General features: G+C 43.2%; 1 protein-coding gene across 5 annotated transcripts in view; it reads right to left on the reverse strand.

The window, feature by feature from the left end:
• KIF16B (kinesin family member 16B) overlaps positions 1 to 22738 on the reverse strand; it is a 290777-nt gene that overhangs the window by 82035 nt on the left and 186004 nt on the right. For 3 of the 5 annotated variants that reach the window (XM_030310127.1, XM_030310125.1, XM_030310124.1), the window contains exons 18-23: positions 20719 to 20751; positions 20318 to 20371; positions 17606 to 18964; positions 13543 to 13695; positions 11565 to 11661; positions 10525 to 10575 (exon numbers count right to left, since the gene is read on the reverse strand). In XM_030310127.1, the coding sequence (XP_030165987.1) occupies positions 10525 to 10575; positions 11565 to 11661; positions 13543 to 13695; positions 17606 to 18964; positions 20318 to 20371; positions 20719 to 20751 (1747 nt within the window). Of the gene's footprint in view, positions 1 to 7284; positions 9153 to 10524; positions 10576 to 11564; positions 11662 to 13542; positions 13696 to 17605; positions 18965 to 20317; positions 20372 to 20718; positions 20752 to 22738 lie in introns of all 5 variants that reach the window. The other 2 variants (XM_030310123.2, XM_030310126.2) reach the window with 2 other exon arrangements.

Raw genomic sequence — 22738 nt, forward strand, 5'->3', positions numbered from 1 at the left:
AGGTCAAGGAAAAGTACATAATTAGTAACTTGGATTATGCTCCTATACATAAGAAACATCTTTTAAAATAAAATGCAAAGAAATACTCTTCTGGTAGCTTTTAATGAAATAATGTCTTGTGTCAACAAATATGCTATTTTTCTGTTGTTGGGGAAACACTATAGTCGGGTCCTCAGCCAAAAAAAGCAGGCAGATCACAGACTATATTTTGAGTATTCAGATTAGAATCTTCTCTTCCCACTAAGGCTGTCTCCTTCAAAAGGGACAAGTTAAGGAAATTAATAGGAAGTGGCATTAACATCCACTCAGATCAATGTCGACACTGCAGAGGGCACAGAATGGACCAATTCTACAGGGAGTCATCAACATTTCCCCTAAATACTCTAATTATGTACCAGATGGTTGAATTCAGTGTATGCTCTGACTAGGACAAGGTCAGACCTAAGGACTGCCGTCTGATCTCCTAGAGCCAAATATCCAAGGTTTTCTAAAATACAGGCAACCTGGGTTTTTATCAGCTTCAACAAAACTACCAATTCTCCTTTCTCTGTTCCCAGCATAGCACATATTTCTATTCCCTCCTTTTTTCCACCACACATGCCACATTGATAATTCTAATTAGAGCTATTTTGTATCAAGGACTTCCTATGCCCAGGAGGTTTGAAAACAGAGGTCTGGGACAGAGGGAGGGCTAGGGGATCAGTTATATTTTCAACTATTAGCCATGTTATCAGAAGCAGAGAATAAAGGTACCTTGTGTGAGCAACTCCAAATTATGAATAAAGAGCCAAGACATGTTTATATTCATCTCTGGAAGGTGAAGCCTGCCTCTGTCATGAAGGGATCTTTTTTATTTTTCAAAACTTTTTTTTTTAACATTTATTCATTTTTCAGAATGAGAGAAACAGAGCATAAGTGGAGGAGGGGCAGAGAGAGTGGGAGACACAGAATCCGAAGCAGGCTCCAGGCTCTGAGCTGTCAGCACAGAGCCCGACGCAGGGCTCGAACTCACAGACCACGAGATCATGACCTGAGCCGAAGTCAGATGTTCAACCAACTGAGCCACCCAGGCACCCCTGTCATGAAGGGATCTTGAGCTAATACCATATCATCTCTGAAGGCTAAGTACATAGAGCTGAACTGGAGTTTGCTAAGAGATGTAGCCACACATGCCACAGGTATCTCCTGACCATGTTGGTCAAGGTGAGGACTTAACACCACCAGGGCATGAAGAAACAGTGCTAACCTTATCGTAAAGGGAGTTAAAAAAACTTGCATGAGGAAACAGAAATAAAGGTTTTCAAATAAAGGAGTATTTCTTCAATTTTGATATATATCTTTAGGGATAAACTACCCAGAAAATGACAAGCTGTTGGACATAAATATTTATGGAATATCTTATTTACTCTTAGTGGATTTAGGGTAAATCCAAAAGGATGGCTAACATTTCCTGATCCAGGATTCTTACCAGAATAGATGATTTCATCCATAGAGATCTGAGTTGATCGTTATTTCAAAATTTGGAAACACTGGGTATCTGATGAATGTTTTAACTTGAAATCATTAAGAACGTTACCATCTTTCTCTAGAGCATCAAAGACTAGTCCCTTTAATGGTCATTTTCTCGGGATAACTCATCATTAAATGGATGAAATTTTAAAAAGACTAAAGAATGGATCCAGTATAAGTGAGAACAGGGCAACAATTGCTAAGTGGTTCTTATACCAAACACAAACATTGGCAATTTGGGATGTTCAGGAGGGAAAATCAACTTTTCTCCTTTCCAATTCTACAGTGTCCATGATTAGCCACAAAAGGATCACGCATCTTCACTCACTAATTCTTGCTGAGCCCTAGTTTTGGTTCAATCTGTGCTCGGTTCTAAGGCCCAAGAGAAATTAAAGTTGGGAGGAAGGGGAAGATTCTTTCAGGTATCTGTACAGCATATTGTTTGAACTTCAGGTAAAGCAGCGACATTGAACATACAAGGTTATCTATACCATATTCGCATTATGACTTTACCTACGCTTCTCTTCTATAGGAGATAAAAATGCAGAGAGCAAAAAGGAGACATAAGGTTCATACAATGGAACAAGGGAATTGCAAAGAAATCTGCACGGGAATTTTTTGGGGAAAAAATAACTCATAAAAAGAGAAATAATCTTCAATGTCTAGAAATTCCAATAAAAGAATTTACAAGTCAGAAAAGAATCAACTTCATAGTTCTTCCAAATATTTATCCTTAGTATAGTCATCCCCATGAGAAGAATAAATCAATAAAAAAATTTACCCAGACAATGTGACCAGGAACTGACTTTGGCATTGCAGAAAGAATAGATGTTCTGGACAAAGAAGGTCTGGGTTTGATTCCAATTCTCAGTCAAGTGATCCTTTCTGAGTTAAATTCCCAAATATGAAGTGCAGATTGATGATAATTCCTCCATCCCAGGAGGATCACTGTGGGACTCAAAAGGAGCCATACATGGGAAAGAAGTTGGTACACTGTCAACCACAATGTAAGGGGGATTTGGATTGTTATCACTGGAATCCGCTGCCACCTTTAGCACCAAAGATTTTAACCAGGTGTTAAATGGCAGGAGGACTGATTTACAACAGACTCTCTTTCCTTCTTACTAACTGAATCATTCAGTTCCATTCCTTATAAAGGAGGTCTTAAAAAATTACAACGGTGCAACCCTAGCAAGAGATTGGATGGTGGTGGTTTGGAAACAATGTTGGATAAGAAACAACAAAGGAACTGAAGGATGTTGGAGGTAAAAAAGGAAAATCAGAGAAGGTGAGAGAGATAATGGTCTTCTCTGAAGGGTCAGTCAGATTATAACACAGACTGTGGAACAGATTTGTTCTATTCTGTTACACAAGAATGCGAATGATGGATGGGCCCTACAGATGTAGATTACAATAAAGATGATGATGGAAAGAATGGCCTAACAATGAGAACAGTTCCATTGAATAAACTGCTGTGAGATAGAGAGTGAGCAGTCCTGGAGGTGTCAAGAAAGGACTAAATTGGAAAGCCAGTTGAACTAAGTAACTTTAATGGTCCTATGACATATGTTCTTCCCAGTACCTGAATACTTCCATTAGGGAGAAGTCCTACAAGCTTTATCTGAATTTTATTTTAAATAGAGCCTTAGGACCTTGACATAATATATCCATGCAGACTGAACCATTGGTCCCAATTTTTCTTTTCCCTGCAGCAGCATATATCCAGTCTTGCCATGGCTTCTTGGTGGATCAAGTGTTCCTTGCCCCTGGACTTTGGACTTGGTTGCATGACTTGTGTTGGCCAGTGGGACACTGGCAGACATGATGCATCAGCATCTTCTGTGCTTCTTTTTTTTTTTTAATTTTTTTTTTCAACGTTTATTTATTTTTGGGACAGAGAGAGACAGAGCATGAACGGGGGAGGGGCAGAGAGAGAGGGAGACACAGAATCGGAAACAGGCTCCAGGCTCTGAGCCATCATCAGCCCAGAGCCCAACGCGGGGCTCGAACTCACGGACCGCGAGATCGTGACCTGGCTGAAGTCGGACGCTTAACCGACTGCGCCACCCAGGCGCCCCATGTGCTTCTGTCATCATTATTATGGCCACTGACCCTGCAGCACAGACCTCAAAATGAGACATCAGGAGTAGACCAACACTATCTAAACTTCAGATGATCCGTAGCCTACAAGTAGAGCCACCTCAACCTACTCACAACCATCAGTAAGAAATAAAAGCTTTTTATTTTTTTATGGGTTGTTTGTTACCCAGCAAGAGCTGACTGATATAATACCTATCACAAAAGATATCTTAAATAATGAATTGGAATTGTCTAACATGCAAATTAAGACAATTAACAAAATAACCTCACTAGACACTGGCCTAGCCAGTAAGACTGCTTGACCTTCAAAGAAGCATTAATAAAAGTGCTCTAATCTATTTATCATTCAAAACTTGAAATCATGTAGGAAAAAGAATGTAAATAAAAATTACCGTAATTATTACTTGGGAAGCATAAGTATTCTCTCCAAGGGATGCACTTACATTTTTTAAGTAATGAGAAAGGGAAGACAAACTGTTTTGAAATGTTCTTCAACAAAGGCTGAATAAATTCACCCTGCCAACCACAATTCTGTAAAACAGGCAGCTGTGAACAAAATGGATTTTAATCAAATTCAGATGAAATCAGTATTTCGAAGTACTCAAAGAGGTATTGTCTAGAATGCATTAACAAGTTCCACAATGTAAATGTTTAGGCCTATGCTACAACAATGAAAATGCCACAGAACAAAGTATGTATGAACCTTTTTTTTTTTTTCCTTGATGCAAGAACTCATTACAACTGAGACGATCCCCCATTAGGCTGAGTATGGAGATGCTCACACTTGCTCCCTATAGTAGCATCACAGGTCCAGATCTCCTAAAGAATGAGGCAGTGGAGACAGAGGGAGGCCTGCAGGATTAAAGCCACAGTGGATAATGGCACAAACACTACTCCCCTGGCCTCTACAGGGACAACCTAAGGTATGACAACCTTACTACTTACTTCATGGATAGTAAATCAAATTCTCATATCAGGGAACATACTTGATCTCAAGATAAAAAAGTATGCTAAGGTGAGAGAAGAGACATGTAAAATTTGAATTGCTGGAGGCCTCTTCTATTATGTGGTGAGACCTGAATGTAATCCTCATTGTGGCCTACCTGGGTCATAAAGCAGACGGAAGATGTTATAATGAATAATAGGATGTTTAAGCAATGCTTGTATTTGCTGCATGCTCCATCTATGAACAATATTAAAGACCATAATTTATAACATAGAATTATGTTTTTTTTAATCTATGAAGACAAGCAAGTCTGTCTAATATTTTTCATTCTTTGTTAAAGTTCTTATGCTGCTTATGTACTGTTTCCCTCCCAACTATACTGTCCCTCTGCTAACATCTTAAAGTTCATTCCCTCTGTTCTTCATGATCATTAGTTCTGTGCTTCTTATTAAGGATACTTAAGAAAATAATCAATGGGGCAATTTTTAAGAAAGTATTTTCTGAAAAAAGCAAAAAAAGGGGGAAGTTATGTGAAAATTATTGATAAGATATTAGAAGGCTACCATGGTTCATTTAAGAAATTCCTTCCACAGTAGATCTTCCGGCCAAAAACATGACAAGCTAACTAATTTTACTGATATCCTCATCAGAGACTCAAAACCCTTCATTTATAAGGCAACAGGGTGTGTATATGTGCATGGGGGGAAGGGTGGAAGTGACAAAAACAAGCTCCACCTAAAAACATCTGAACCCTATTGCCTCAAAAAGTCAAAAAGCCTCTACATGGTTATTGCAGATAAGACAGCAGCCACCGGTGTGTAGATCCTAACACACTCGCCAGTTTCCTGCCCTTTCCTGTTTACTTCCCCACACCTGGGGAGAGGAAAATCAATGATGAAGCACAGAACACATTAAGTAGCTTGTTAGTTCTGAGGGGGAAAGAAGGAAGGTCTGTACTTTGTGGCCAAAGGGAGCCGGTGAGTTTCTGGGTTAAGCTTTGACACTGCCCCTATCAGTGATCAGGAGTAGAAATGAAGAGAGGGCTATGGCATTTATATTGTACATCATCCAAAGGTCTCGCTAGAACAGAAGAATGACCCCTCCATGCCAAGGCTAATATAAATGGCTTCATGGAATCGCTGATTTGCTCAACTGCCTGCAACATTCAATGAGTAGCTACAATGAGCTCATCATGATCCCAGCTAGAAGTGGAAGAGAGAGGATGGAGCAGTGAAGAATCCACCTCCTTCCTTCTAAGACTCTGTAATTTAGGAGAACATACACATCCAAGAAACAGGAGAACACTGGCTGTGAAACCTAGGACCCGATGAAATAGCTAATAAATATAAGACACGCAACGCAATTCCTCATACGAATGTTGAACAGAGATGGATAAAAAAGAAAGGGTCACTCGGAGGAGAGAGAGCTTCTGAAGAGCCCAGTTTCAAGCCTCTCACAGAGGAGGAGGGCAGCTGAGTACCGGATCATAATTTGTGAAGAGAGACATACCTGAGACTGCCATGGGCATGACTCATCTCAGAAGGCAGGCCAGTGGACCAGCTCGGGCCAGCAGAACACGCTGGTCAGCAGCTGTGAGTGATGATGTGTTAGGTGGGAGGCGGAGAGGGAGGGCGGCCAGAGGAAAGAGCCGAATGCCTTCTGAGGTGACCCTGCAGCTGATAAGATTGCTTACAGAAGCCGTTAGAAAAAGTCAGACTTGAAGATGAAGAGTCTTTCCAGGACAGAAACATAAAAGCTCGGAGAAAGTCCTGGCATGTGGGGGGGCATGTGGCATAGGGGGAAGGGTAGTCAAAACTAAACCAACAAGTAAGGAGTTGAAAGCACATAGGTTGGAAAGCAATAGTCAAAAAGTCTGAAAGGAGGAAGGAAAAGGCAATTAATTGAGGAAGAAGACACCGCAGGGCATGTGGTGCTGTCTCCATTCCATGTATTATAGTGAGAGGAGGGTATTTTAAATCCCTGGGTCCTTCCAGGAAGCTTGATGCATTACTAATGTGCTCTGCTACAGAGCTGTCCTAATCATGGCTAAAACGGAGGATGTCAGTGAAGGTCACTGCCAACCGGGCACTTTTTCAAGCAGCACAAATTAGCCTGACGGAATCCAGCAGACACAGACAGATTCCAAGCCACCCTACTAGAAGTCGACATGAAGCCAAAAACAATCAGAAATGCTTTAATCACCTAACAAATAATGAGGCAGACCCAAATTTACAAGGCTGAGGTTCAAGAAAAGGAAGCAGGGTGGTGATAAAGATATTTTATCAGTGCTCTGCTACCCCCGCCTTTTTTTTTTAATTGTAGATACTTAACATATTTACATTTTCAATTTTAGAGGTCTGCATTTTTCTAGTGTCAAATCAGTTAGCTACACAGAGCCTTTCCGGGTCCTTGACCATTCTCATAATGTTCATTTTATTAAAAATCTCAAAAAATATGCCAAATATTTTTATAAGTTTCCTCCTGAGAGCCTTGTCAAGTGTGCGATGAGCCACAGAGCCTCATCCTGAGAGCTGAGGGTCAGTTTCCAGACCTCGGGTGCCACGTTCTGACTGCCCTCAGGACACGGCATGCCAGGGAACAAATGGACGTTCTGGGCTCCTTCAAAGTGCTCAGCTGGGCTATTTCTTGAATCTGATGGGAGTCTGAGTTTTTCTGGGAAGACAAGTTGGACGGTTGACAAGGTTTCCTTCTCTGGAACGACGACATACCTGAATTCGCTTAAAGCACGACATCTGGTCACATCAAACTGTGCTCGTGGAGAAGGTGTGTTTAGAGAATGAGTGTGGGGATAGAAAACTCGATCTTCCCTCAAAAGGGCAATGTGGGTGTTCAGAAGGACTAACGACTGGAGGTCGTCTTGGCCGGGGTCACCGTCGACTCTGACTGTCGTGTAGAGCAGTAACTGTACCTCTGCCAGAGAGGGGATGTTGACTTCCATATTTCCATGAAGAAAGTAAATCATGTCAACCAAGGTATCCTGGAATCTGGATGATAACCGAACACCGTCTGCCAAAACTAAATCAGGGATTTCTGCTTTCCAGTCAAGAGAAAGCTGAACCAGGTCTTGTTGGAACAAAGGGTGATTAGTGCGGACAGCAGCATCAGACTCGGGCATCAGGACACACAGGAGGTCACCGCAAATCTGCTGACAGAGGGTTTTGCTGTAACTAAATACGGTGAGCAGGAGACTCTCTGCAGAGCCCAAGAGTCTGATGCTCTGCCCACCAAAGCTGACTTGGATTTCCTCTAGTCCAGAGAGAGGCAGAGCATGAAAAATGCCCATTGAGGCTGAAGGGTTATCTGACAGAACCAAAGCATATAGCATGGAATGAAGCAGAAGCAAACATGCTGGCTGAGGGTCAGGTTCTGTGCAGTTAGCAACAGCAAGCCAGTAAACACCTTTGACTTCCTTTATGTCGCCTGAGAGTTCTGGTACGGAACAAGCCACGTGCTCAAGAAAGTCTTTTAGAGGCTGCTCCTGAAGTTTCAGCATCTGGGCTGGGAATCGCACAAGAGTCTGCTGAAATGCGGGTCTCCTTCCAGAATCTTCAGATTCTACGTGCAGCACTGAGCTTGCGGAGGAGTCTGGGGATCCTGCAGCAGCAGAGGCAGCAGTGAGGCCTGGTGCTCTGAAAGGCATGGTGCCCTCTGCTGGCCTGGCGGCTCCTGCCTCTTCAGGATCGCTGCTGCCAGCCTGAGCTTCTCTGGGGAAAGAATAAGGCTCTGATGACGCCTGCTGTGACTTCAGGGGCGTGTCCAGGGGAAAGTGTTTCAGAAATGGTAGTCTTCTGATAAATGTCGTCACATGGGAGGTGAGCCCCCTGGGGTCACACAGGTTCCCTATATGCCCGGCTTGGCGGATCACCTCTGTGCCAGCCTGTAGCAGGTGACTGCTGGTATCTTTATAAAGGTCTGCCAGCCTGTGGTAAAAATAGCCCAACCCGCTGTTTCCTTCTGTCCTGATATTTATCAGGGACTGTGGAGAGTTAGCTTTTTTAGCATCTAACTCTCTCTCGACTTGCTGCTCACCACAAAACTTCCCGGCGGGTGCATGCTGAGGAACGCTGTGGGAGGCACCCTCCTCACCAGAAACCGTTTCAGAGAGGACCAAGCAGAGTAACTTGCTTTGCCTGGTCTGCTTGCTTCCATTATGTAGAGGCACTTCTTGGGACAAATCTTGCAGCCAAGTCCAGCTGGACTCGATTCCCAAGTTGTGTTTATCTTTATGAGTCATCACATCACTGAGATGTTCAGACCGATGCTGATGTTTTGTGTCACTGGTGTTGCTTTCGTTGAGAAATGTGATTTCAGGTAGACTGAAACGTTTTGGTTGGAAACAGCCTGCACACTCAGGATCACCGTATCCACGATCACTGTTCTGCCACACCTTGTGTACGGAGGACCGATGTCTTCGCTGGTGGGCTCTCTCGCACAATGCTGAGGAGGGAGCAGGAGACGCCGAGATGCTCTGTGTCGTGGGAGGACCCGGATGGTTGTTCCGCTCCACCTCCCTCCCCTCTTCTCTGCCGGAAGGGCCAGTGACATCTCTGGGCAGCAGCGGGGCAAGATACCTTTTCTGTTCAAGATGTCAAAAACAGTTGAAATGGGGGTTGGCAGCATCTTTTGCAAATCTTTTTGCACATGAAGATTCCTGCAGTCATTGGTTTCATTGTGTAGATTAATGCAGAGGTTAAATCGAAAGCCTAAGCTATTCATATTGATTGATACATGATTTAAGAATGGATGATCTGATTCACACACAGGACATCAATTTCCATATTATTTATCTTACAAATTGCCAAGTGTTTGAAAGAAATATGTTGTGCGGGATTGATCCACAGTATCCACTTCTTGGTCTAATATTTCAATTGCTCCAAAATAAATCCTAAGATCTTTGACTCAATTTGCAAAAGGTCAGACTTAGTTGTGAAAATAAGTCCATGACTGTATGTCCAAAATGTAAAAGTAATCAGGGCACACTTAATGAAAATCAGATGACAGGGCCAAAAGGAAATTGACAAGTATTTCAACCTCAGTCATATTTCTCTTGCCTCTTGGTTCACTTCATGGGAATCTTTAATTATACTTGCCCTGGTTAGACTGCCGTGACCAGAGCTACGAACCAGCACTGTGAAAGGCTTCCCCGCTACAGGCCAGGCAAAGTGGACACAAAGAAATAACAGGCAACGTCCTACACTTCACAAGGTTATCTGCTAGAAAGAAGGATGTCTAGAGGAAGACAATGTCATTACTGGACCACCGGGGTGGAGGCGTGGCAGTGGCCAAAGTCAGCTAAGCCTCCTGTGGGACACCCAGCCCTTCACCTCTTGTTCTCTGTTCTGTAATATATGGGCGCCATCTGTAAGACTTCTACCACCTAGTTTTGTTTTGTTTGTTTTTGTTTTGTTTTGTTTTTTAATTTAGGAATGTATGGGAAGGACAGGTCCCTCAGTGGAAGAAAATACTATAAGTAAAACCTTACAAATCGTATGCCCAAATAAACCTTGGTTTGACAATCCACCAGAGAAATAAGCTAATCAACCAAGAGTATGTCCTTTGTACTACTGCCAACTCACAGTCCATAAAATGAGCAGGGTTTTTAAAACATTGAGAAGTGTTCAGTTTCATTTCCAAACCCCATATCTGATTCTGATTATATAATTCTGCCTTTTAAATGCAGACCAGGGGAAAGGATACTGTTACAAATGAAAAACTGGGCAAGGAGCCTCCACCACAGTTACATGCCATTCAAATAAAGTCCAAGCAGTTTTCAACCTGCAGGATTCCGTTTAATTTTAAGTCCATATAATAGCTTGCCTTCCCTATTAGCCATTAATCTCACTGGGACTTCAAAATTCTAATTACGCAACCAAACATTAAGAAAATTTAATCACACGAGCATGCCATAATTTAAGGCGACCTTATCAATCTGAAAAATCATTACCTACCTCATATTTTAGCTTACGTTGAATGGTGCCATTGTGGAGTTTCTCATTATCCTGATAAGAAAATAAAAAGCGCTCTATATTAAATTATAGCTTGTTCATAGAGGGAAAAGAAACTGATTTGATTAGAAATATTTATGGGAACAAAATTCTAAAGAAACATACTTACTCAACAATGACATCCCTTCTATAGAATTTATATTCCCAAGGTAAGTATGACTCTATCGCTCCATCTGCCTGTAAGGGAACTGAAGCATCTATTCCTAATCTTAAAATTCTAAGAATATATGAACATATTAAATAAAATTCAATAAATTAAATAAATGAAATAAAACTTCCTTAGGACCCTTATTAACTTGAGGAATAGGAATGAAATGTTTCTATTTTGATAAAAATCAACATCGCATATACGTATCTTCTCAAAAGCAAAATTATATATCTACTCAGGATAATTTATCAAGCAAAATTAAATACTTAAGGAAATTGGTTGTATTTTTTGGAGAAAACGGAAAAATGTTACATGTAGAATCTTTAGAAGTCAAAGTAAATAAAGCATTTTAGTAGACTCTATATTCAGTTAAGAATTCCCCCAGAAGTACAAAATTCTTAAATAAACAAAGTTTCTCTTGAACCAATACTATGTATAACATGTTAAGCTCCACCCAAGCTATATTTAATTTTTAGAGAACATTCTGCATCTCAGTTTTCTCACCGAGAAACAATAATAAGGGGGCCCATCACCACTACCTCCACCAACTTATGGAGAGGTCACCTTGAAAACCAATGATGGGGTGCATGGGTGGCTCAGTCGGTTAAGCATCCAACTTTGGCTTGGGTCATGATCTCATGAGTTCGAGCCCAGCGTCGGGCTCTGTGCTGATACCTCAGAGCCTAGAGCCTGCTTCAGATTCTCTGTCTCCCTCTCTCTCTGCCCCTCCCCAACTCACGCTCTGTCTCTGTCTCTCAAATACAAATAAACATTAAAAAAAAAAAAACTTAAAAAAATAAAACAAATGACTGATGGCTTGGCACCCTCAGCTCACCCTCGCCACATCTGCAGATGCACTGCTATCCTCGCCAATCACGCGATGCAAATCCTGAAGTCGTCGTTGGACTTCTTCTTCAATGTAAGCACTGATCCTGCAAACAACACAGATGGGGGAGGTGGCACTTAAAGATTTCTAACCACAGAGGGCATCTGAGATCCTCAGTTTACTATGCCCTTCAAAAAGAGGTGCTCTCTCATTCTAAACATCAAACATAACAACTCGGGACCTTGACCATTTTTCTACTTTCTAAGAAATGCAGTGCCATGTGTTCATGATCTGGGTTTTCTCCAAACAAGAGAGAAGTGGACTAATAACAGAATCTTGAGAATACAAGGGAGCCGACATGATCCCATCCACATCTCTCCTGGCTCTCCTTGGTGGAACCCCTGTTCCAGGAGAATCACAGACGCTGGCTTCAGAAGGCTCCATGGCCTCAGACCAGACTCTGAAAACCCACACTTCATTCACCAAGCCTCAGTTTCTTCACATGGAAAATTGTGAGTGTTATTTCTCATATCATAAAGTCATTTAAGAGGATTAAAGGGGAGGGGGAGAGTGGGCACAATCTCTATGAATCTTCACTATTCCAAGGGAACAATGGCTTGAATTGTTTCTGCTCCATCGTGTCTCTCCATAGGCACCTGGCTGTGAGAAACCACATTTTAAAGGCCCCTCTACCTTTCAAACTGCCTGGCATGTGGCCAAGACAGTGGAAGCAAGAAACAGTTGATGATTGAAGCAGTTGTCAACTAAATATATGGCACCCTAGAGAATGGAGGTGAACGTGTATGAAGTACAACCATCCACCCAGAGAAACCAGGAAGACCGAAGAATTTTAGTTCCAGCTAAAATCTTTCTAGTGGCTCAGACTGCCCACATGGAAGGCTTGCTTAGCTCCAGACTCTCCCTCCCCCATACAGACACTGATTAGATGGATTATTTAAAATTAATTGTTTTGCATGTTTATTTCTTAGCACACTAAAAAATAATCTGGTTTCATCTTTCTAAGCACATGTGCACTCCTAGCACATCTCGGTACTATGAACCATGCCTTGATGATTTCCTGAAATGTTAGGCAAAGAGATTAATATTTTAAGTAAAAGAGCACAGAAGAATGGATAATAAAATGCAGTAGTTACCTTTCAATACTGAAAGAAAAATCATGTGCAGCTGACCCAGAGCCAAGGGCACTTACAAATGAATTACTTCTCTGGACCTTTTACTTAGAGTTTAAACTAGCCCCACTGAAGATGCAGACCTAGATTTAAGGGGCCACAGAGGCTCATACCATTCTTCATACATTTTGATATCCAAATACATGTCACCTACTGCCCAGGGCTCATGACTGCCCAATTTGAAATGTCCCCAAGACACAGCTGGAGTTGACAAAAATAATCCACTTTCTTATAGGCAAAGAATGATTAAGTCAACTTATATGAAAGCTCTAAGTCACAGAGCAATTTACAACACCACTCAAGTTGAAAACCATTTTACTATAGTAACATCAGGTATATGTGCTATTCATGGCCATTCCAAATATACTGGTACAGTTTTTGTAACAGACTTCATCTATTTGTAATTAATGACTTCATAAATTAACTGTCAGCACGAGGTCCTTCTTCTTGGTATGGTTCAATTAACTCTACTTCTTTGTTCCTCTCAGCCTGGGCTTGGTTCACTCCTTTCTAGATGACATGGTTTCCCTGGACCTTCCAATTCTACCTTCTCACACAACACTACTCCAAAATGCCTTGGGTTTGGATGGCCAGTCCTCAGGTCTTTGGTTCCCTTCAAATGATACCTCTCCCCCCAGGCAATAAGTTTATGGAGACAAAGTATACATATCTCAGAGACACCTATCACTAGTCACCTCTGATAGATCCCTTCACATGCACACTGGACAATACAAGGTACAGTGAGTCATTAAACCACATGGCAAATGTAAGTTTGGCATCAGTTTAATGTCCAGTACCTGGCATCCATCAGAGGGACCAGGTGAGATTTTTCAGCACTGGATGGCAAGCTGGAAGAAGGAGCCTTCCCCTCCATGGTCCCACGATGCCCCTTTTGAACACCATCAACCTCACAGATCTTCTGCTTCAACTGCTGGATTTCATGCTCTAATCTACAGAGATGGGAGTTACATGAATTCATTCATGAACAGTATTTCCGGAGCATCTTCACTGGGTGAGACATTGTTCTTGAAACCATGGGGGATCTAGACATTTTTTGCAAAGAGCTTTACCTTCTAGTAGTAAAGGTGCCACATATGCATCAGACAAGGTATAAGGGGATAACGAGCCATGAGAAGCATTCAGAACAATGCTGCAGGTGTTCAAAAGTTGGAGACAGTTTAATTATCAAGGGCAAAGATATTCCCACAGTGCTGAGCCAATCCTCTGAGGTAGATGTACAGGATTCTGAGCCCCCTACCCCTGCCTCAACAAAACAGTTGGTCTTTGACCACATATGGGGATCCCCCTACATACCTCTGTTTGACAAAAGAGATCTATGCTTTAAAGAATTTTTAACCACCACCAACCCAAGGAGGATCTGCATGGTCAAGGCAGTTCTAAGTTGAATCTTCAGAGGCCTGTAGGAATTTGGGCATTTGGAGATGAGGGTTAAGGGCTCTCTAGGTACAAAAAGCAATAAGTCACAAAAACTAGAAATCCACTTTGGCTAAGGCAGAGGGTGTGGGAAAGGGAAACAGGAGAGAGACCTAGGAAGGCAAGGTGAGTATCTTGAGAAATTAAACGACTGTAGAACCAAACACTTATTTCCAATGATAAATGATACATCTAATATGAGGTCAAGTGTGTGTAAGCTCATTCTCCTGCTGGCCCGGGTATGCTTGGATCCAGGGCCAGGAGGCTAGAGGGCCAAGCTTGCCAGTAAATTTGGACCAGGAAACATAGGCGCTACAGCTCCCTCACTGTGTGAACTAAGGCGAGTTAATGAAATCTGGGCCTCAATTTTTTCATACACCAATCTGAAGAGTCAACTAGTCTAAATTCCTTCAGTCCCAAACTTCAAGGATTCTAGCTTCAGATGTTGGCACAGCATGATCCTACCAGCTCTCTGGTGTTACCAACAGCAATTTGATGGACCTACATGAAGGCCAAGTTCTCAACTCGCAGGGATGTAATTACAAGGTCACCAGGGTCAGCACTCATGGGTTCCATGGAGGCAATGCCCAGCCTAACTCAGCCATTCATCTGTCTGCTGATGAGCAAGTACTTACTAAGCATCAACTTCCACAGCATGTAGTCTTTTCAAAGGAGGAAGAAAAATGCATAAACATTGACATCAGGGGCCAGTTGGTGGGCCAAGAACAAGGGAACAATATTAATACAAACTCTTAGAGATGGTAAGGAAAACGAGCCAGATACAAGCAAGTAACTGCCAACATTTATAGTTAAGATGACATGTACCAGAGTCGGTCAAAGACACCTTTCAGGAGTGGGGCAGTGGAAAAGATACCACAGAGCAAAGGGGTTGTTTGCATGGGGTCCTGAAGCCCCAACAGGATTTCTATGGGTGGCAAGGGAAGCAGGGCATCCCAGGAAAGGATTGTAGCACATATGAAGACAAGAGGACGAAGTGGCTCAGAGTGGGCTGGTGAGTAGACCTGCCACTTTCTAACTGCGTGACACTTGTCCCCAATGACTATATAACCACTGGGTGGAAAAGATGACAGAGAATGGATTAAATCTTGCTCATAAGGAAGCCAACAAGGAAAGCCAAGTTCAGTGCACTGTTGTCTAAGCTAGTTCTACTTGAATTTAAAATTTCACACTTGTGGGATTTCACAAGCGGCTGACTCAGGCCGCATGGCAGGCCCTGGCTTAGCCGTGAGAACCCAGAGAGATAATAACACACAAAACCAACACCCACAGAAAGCTGCAGTAGCATCACAGCCAGAGCAAAGAGCTCAGAATTTGTTGGCCTGAATTAGGTCTTAGCAAAGTCTACTCCATCAAAACACATGAAGCCAAAAGCATCCTTTGTGTGGCTTCTGGAGGAACGCTGACATCAGGAAATCACTTCCCTGGAAATCACAATACTGTATCCGCTATAATAGAGTATTAATACTAATGGCCAGGGAGTGAAGCTGGTTGACAAAAGCCAGGGACATCAAGCTAAAAGCCCACGTGGCATTCTCACTGCACACTGCAGGATATAAATTGAGAGCGTGCCCTCCACTGCTTTAAATTTCCTGGGGCTGGAGCTCTGTCCAGCAATTTCATTTACATAACATACCTGCAATCATTTTCTTAGAACTCCAACCTATTTCTCCGAAGTAATAGCATTATGGTTTTTGATTGTTATTTCTTGCTGTTTTGCCAGAGGGAATTACCAGAGAGCAAAGGTAAATAGAACCCACAGTATAAGCAGATCATTTGAAAGGGAGGTTGTCCCAAACTGTTTAGGCAAGATGATGGAGAGAGGCTCCAGCCTCAGGTCTTGCTTTGTCGTTAGTATGGATCCTTGGCGTCTGCCAATATCAAGCTGGGCTCCTACAAGCCAGCCGACTGGGCTTTGGTTGCAGCCCCTCTGGAGGCGCTGTGGGTGCCTGGAATGCTGGAGAGGGGGCAGCGGTCCAGGCCCTCCAACCTGGGCTTCAGGTAAGATCTCAACCGACCCAGGGGTCTGGAGCTAAAGAAAATGCACAGGCCCCTGGTCTCCTCCGCCCTCTTGTAAGAGGACGCACTGAGGCCCAAAGATCAAAGAGCCTGCCGAGGCCAGCCAGGCAGGAACGGGGTGGGCCAGGGTATGAAAGCTGGGCAGGACAACAAAGCGGGTGATGTCTGCACACCAGGCAGACTACCTACTTTCTGGGAGTCTTGGCATCACGTCTGCTGGGCTACCAGAAAAACGTGTTCTTGACTTCATGCACTTATTCCTTCTGAGAACCTACTGTGTGGGAAGCGTGGTGACAGGGAATGGGTGGGAGAAGATAAATACCTTTCTTTACCATGAAAATAGTGCCAGTTCCTAGTTTTATTTTTCATAACACCAAAAGTAACATGAGTAAATCATCACCACACGTGCTTGAATATACCGCTCGCTGTGTTCATGAATCACCTGGAGAATTTTGTTTGTTTAGCAGTTTCCTTTTTAATACAGAATCCTGGGGCCTCCTTCAAATACTGTGAATCAGGAAGGGAAGGAAGAGGGCTATTTTTCAGTTTCCCAACAGGGGTGGAAATCAGCACCTGCTCTGTGTGGTCTGTGACCGAAGGGATGATGCTGTATTGTAACTAGTGCTGGTCACAGAGAAGATGTTAGGCCCAGGGTGAGGGTGATGCGGGGAATAGGGGAGGGTAGGAAAAATTCTGAGGAGGGATGGTCGGGGGAGGGGGGGCGAGAAGGGGAGGACAGAAGGAAGAAAGGAGGGAGGAAGGGAAGGGAAAGAGAAAAGGGAGGGGAGGGGACAGATACAGGGGAGGGGGCAAGCTGGAAGCAGTCGTATTTATCAAATATGACAATAATCGTATTCCATAAGTCAGTGGAGTCATAGACAAGGGCTCTGGTTTTGTTTGAGTGTTTTTTTCAATGGCAGGCCAACGATTCTCAGATGAGGATCCTAAGGAGCAAGAAAATGTGGGGGGGGGGGGTGCTTTTCTCAGCTTTGGTTGGACCACAAGCGTTGGCTGCTGTATCAGAGAACACATAGGCGAACAGAATCACTTTTTTAGAAAGACAGCGAGGGGCGCCTGGGTGGCGCAGTCGGTTAAGCGTCCGACTTCAGCCAGGTCACGATCTCGCGGTCCGTGAGTTCAAGCCCCGCGTCGGGCCCTGGGCTGATGGCCCGGAGCCTGGAGCCTGCTTCCGATTCTGTGTCTCCCTCTCTCTCTGCCCCTCCCCCGTTCATGCTCTGTCTCTCTCTGTCTCAAAAATAAATAAACATTAAAAAAAATTAAAAAAAAAAAAAAAAAAAAGAAAGACAGCGAGACGCACACCTTGAGAGGGCGGAAAACACACCACCTTTGGCACCTACGGTGTGCCGTGCTCTCCCTGTCCAGCCTCACCTCTCCCGGTCCTTCTCCAGGGCTTCCTGCTCAGCTTCCAGGCTGGCCCGGAGGCCGGACTGCTCGCTGCTGCTGCTGTTCAGTGTGGCCAGTCTCTGCCTCTGCTCCTCGATCTCCAGGCCCAGGGTGGAGCGCCTCTGCAGGGCCCAGTGCCTCCTCTCCAGCCTGGCCACGGCCCGCTCCAGCGCCTCGCGTTGCTGCTTCTCCCGTGACTCGAGGATCTCCTTTTCCTTCTTCCTCACTTTTTCTTCCTGACGGGCGATGTTGGCAGTGAACTCAAAGGTGGCTTGGAGCTTCTGCAGCTGGCTCGCGTTGGCCTGGTACTGAGCGAGCTGTTCCTCTTTTTCTTCCATTTCTTTTTCCACTTGATAAAGAGTGTTGTCTAAGCCGAGAGGACCTCTGTCAAGGATTTCAAACGCTCTCTGCTTTTCCTCCAACAGGGTTGGCAAATGATGCTGCAGGAGGTACTGGAGCTGGCGTTCCTTATACTGCAGCCTGTATTCCGCGGGCTTTATCTTCTCGAGGATTTGAGCCGCCTGGGTGACGTGTGTGACACCCTCGGCATGTTTCTCCGACACTCTGAAGTCATCTTCGTTTGCAGACTTTAAACGCTCCAGGAGTTCTTGTTCCTCTTCGACTTCTTTTCTCAGGAGGTCCTTCTGCTGAACCAGGTCCTTCTCCAAGTTGGCCAGCTTGACCAGCTGCCTTCTCTTGAACTCCAGGAAACGCAGCTGAGCCCGTTCTGACTCCTCGCCGTCGTCCTCCCCTTCGGCCCGGGCCTCCTTCACCCGCAGGAGGGCCTCCCGGATGCCCTCCAGGTCCCTCCTCTCCTCCTCCACCCGCTGCACCTCCCCTCGCTGGAGGAGCCGGCTCATCTCCCGCTTCTGGCGCAGTTGCTCCTCTAGGTGCACCACGAGCACGACCTGCTCCTTCTCCTGCTCCTCCAGCCTCTTCTTCTCCAACTCGAGCTTGGCGTACTGCTCGTCCTTCTCCTTCTTGAGGCGGTCCAGCTCTCGAAATATCTGGATCTTCTCGGCCTTCTCGTTGTTGTTGAGCTCCTGGAGCCGCTGGAGCTCTTCTTTGACTCGGAGAAAGCTCTCCTCCTCCTGCTTCTTCTTCTGCAGCTCGATTTCCTGCTGCTCCCGCAGCCTTTCCTCTTCGAACTTTTCCTTCTCGGCAAGCAAATCCTTCAGCTTGCTCTCGATGTGGAAGCTGCGGCGTTTGAGGCTCTCCTCCTGCTTGCGGATCTGCAGCTGGACAATCTCCGTCTCCTTGCGCTGAGTCTCCACCTCCTGCTGCATCCGCTCCAGTTCTGCCTTATCTGACTTCTGCTTTTCTTCCATTTCTTCTATGAGTTTCCTGAAATGCCAAACGTTGACCCATCATCGTCTGCTCGCTACATACGAATGGTGCTCGAACTTTTCCCTACCTGAAATGTTCTGAACATGGACACGTGCCACAAAGTCAGGCCCTTCACTAAAATAAAAAGTCGGGGGAACTGCTTTCCTTTTCATTTCCGGCAGCACACTGCTTAGCTTTTTCACTCTGTAACTGTCCAACATATCATTTGCCTAATCTCCTGAAGTCGCCTCTGATATCATTTCTTTGTAGAGTCTATAAGCATAATGTGTTATGCATGATATAATTTTAAAAGCCCCCTGAGCTCAAAGAGAAAGAACCGTGCCCAATTTAAATTTAAATGTGAATAATGTTATTCAGCCCAATGGCTAAAACTCAATAGAAATTCAGTTACAAAATGACATTAAATAAAAATGCTTATGCTGTCCTCAACTCATTGGGGTCAAATATCAAAGTCAAGATAATCGACAGTTCATTGTTGCAGCTCAAATAACCGCATGCTATTTAGCATTTAATCACTAGTTTAGGACAAATGGTAATCACCAAATGGCCCCAAATATTAGTTTATTAACACATAACACTGAGAATAACAGGAGTCTCCATAGAAAACTGAGATGCATGATTTCAGGGGTTACATGTCATGCTTGGTCTATAGCATTCTAAACTCCAGGTTCCAGAAAATAAATATCCAATTTACAGATTTTCTCTGGCCTTTAGTTTCTACTCTAATATATAACCTTACTGTTTCTTGGCTCGTTAAACAGGATGAGGGTGGGGAGAAGGAGAAAATACTTAGTTTTATCAGATAATTATATTCAGAACATATAAAAAAAAACCTCTCCCAATCAGCTAAAAAAAATCACACACACACACACACACACACACACACGAGAAAAGTGGGCCAAGAATTTAAAGAAGCAAATTATAGAAGGGAAATATAAATGGCCAAATAACATAAGCAAAGATGTTTAAAAGGGGAGGAGATATAAGGAAGGGGAACTGTCATTCTTTTGGCTTTTTAAAACCTCAGGCGATAATCACTAAGGGGGATATGCTTTTAGATTAAACATAAGTATACAGTTGGCGTATTAAATGTAACGAGTGTATGAAATTTGCCTACTGACTCTATTCCCACTTTCTCCCAAGTATTTGAAGATGTACTGTTTTCAAAACATTCAAACATGAGGTAAAACTAACCAGCTAGAGAAATGACCTACAGTCATTAAACACATAAATACTTGACACAGAGCCAGAGCAAGGTAGTGAAACAGACCCAAAGAAATCCGTCTGGAGCAGTAATGCAAGAATCCACAGACTACAGTAGTGTTAAAACCCGTACCCCACATGGCTTACCTTTTACTTTCTAATTTTTCAAGTTCTTCGCGCTGTTGCCGCTCAAATTCAAGTCTAATAAAAATCAAATGAAAATGAGTCACTTTTCAGAAACAGCTTTTCTCTCTCATTCTCGGTATATAGTTGCATATTAGAAAGAGCATCCATTTTTTAAGCATTATTTTTAATTACAATGGATTAGCAATTTAAAATGTTTTCTTTGCTCTGTGACTACGATTAGAAATTAGACATTCTTCTGGGTGCTGGCATTCAGGCTTAAAAAGAACATATTTGACCTGAAGGAAAACAAACAAAGCACGAATATATTGAAAAAGCAGGGTTAAAGGAAACTTCTAAATGATAAGCATGTCTACTCCATGCAGCTTAATCACTGATGAGTATATAAAATAGAGAATCTCTACCTTAGACAGATGGGTCCTTTTATAGGGAAAAGACTGCCAGAGAGGTGAGAGACAAAGAGAGAGAGCACAGACATCAATTAAGAAAAGAATTAACTGGGGGAAACATCAGGAAAAAAGCAGTAAGGTACTTAACAGCCAATAGCCATGCACACATTGAAGTCTCTTTTTATAAATATCGTATTTCCCAAAAATTGCATGAAGCAAAGACTCTAGGGAGTTAGATGTGTTATGTTGGCAATGTTCCCATCATGACAGCACTAATAATAACTGAGTACCAATAATAATTCTGACAGTAGTCAAATTCATATTTTTACTACTTTGTAGATGGTTATAGCGCAGGGAAGTCCACCAAGATCTTCCTATGACTAGTAGTTCTAGGATACAGAAATTACTGGGGGCTACGTAGATTGTAGACAGATTTACCACAGCGTTACCAGAATAAAGGGGGCTAGTCACTGGGAATTTTAAAACAATTTGCTAATCTATTGATAACAAAAGTTGATCCTCCTCAAATACAAGTCTTAATGACTACAAGGTTTCACAGTGTGAAATCTTATGAAACAGTGTGAACTGTAGTTCTTAAACTTCTACATTTTCCTGCTGTGGTAAATGGCAGTTAGAGCTAAAAAGTTCAACTCTGGAAAAATTCATCACAAACTTTCCCGTATGACATGCAAATCCAGGCTGGCAAAAGTAACCTTTACAATGAGCTAACAAACATTCCAAATAGATGTGTTTGTTACCTATTCATTTGAGCGAACATTGAGAGTAAGATGCCTGGTGTCTTTTATAAGCAGAACTAAGTGCTGTGCTAGGTCATTTACCCACGTTAGCTTACTTTGTCTTCCCAGCAAACCCTAAAGTTAGCAAAGTCTCTCCATCTTACAGATAAGGAACCCAGAGCTCAGGTATGTGAAACAACTTGTCCAAGGTCATAATGGTGAGATGTGGAAGAGCCAGGATTTGAACCCATGATAGCCTACTCCCAAAACAGCCTCCCTCAATTCATGAGCAATGCTCCAATTTGTGATAGACAATAAAAGATTTAAACCTTCCCTGAAACTTGTCATTTAGGGTTATACATATCCTCCCATCAAATGAAAATAATCTGTAGACTGTAGGCATTGCCATCCATGAGAAATCAATCACATAAATATATACGAAGGGTATTTGCAAGTCCCCAAGCTCAGCACGTATGCCATTACACTAAGTAGGGATAAGGTTTCATTAAAGTTAATATGTGATTGTTCTCTGTTATACAATAATAAACAGAACCTTGAAAATGTTTCCTAGTAGGTATTTTTTAGACTTCAGTACAGTTTAGCTTTCCTAGAAATATTTACATGGTCAAAAAGAATCATTAGATTAAACACTTTCAAAACCAGAGAATTCCCCTAATGGAACTGCCTTTAATCTCTAGTTTTACTTTCTATGAACAGCCCAGTGTAACCAACAGTAGACACTGCTCTGACAATGTCACAGGCATGTGGTCCGAAACCAAATGCTCCCCTGAGAGTTGGGAGACCTGGGTTTGAATGAAATCCTCTCACCTGAGGACTGTGTACCAGGGGCAGGTGCTGGGCTAGGCTCTTAGCTGGCAATACCCTTCCTCTGTTCTCCCAACCCTGCCAGGGTGACATGCTTCTCATCCCCATTTTACAGAACAAAAAACTGAGGCTTAGAAAAGTTAAGTAGCAGAGGGAGAACTTGAATCCAAGTTTGATACACTAAAACCTGGGCTACTGACCACTGCAATTGTTGCTACTGAGCTGTGTCATCTCAAGAGGTCATAAAATGTGAGTTTTAATATCTTCATTTCTAACATGATGCTCTGAGCACCTACTTTTTTTTTTTTTTTTTTTTTTTTATCGAGCATGGTGCCAGGCACAGGGTGGGGGCACATGAGACATAACAGCCTGTATCAGTGATGTGGTCCCTGCCTCCACAAGACTCCCAGTCTGTGACAGTCAAATAAACACAAGTGAACACCCAACGGGTTGCAAGCCAGGAAGGACACAGT

Source organism: Lynx canadensis, chromosome A3 (genome assembly GCF_007474595.2).
Source record: "Lynx canadensis isolate LIC74 chromosome A3, mLynCan4.pri.v2, whole genome shotgun sequence".
NCBI lineage: Eukaryota > Metazoa > Chordata > Mammalia > Carnivora > Felidae > Lynx > Lynx canadensis.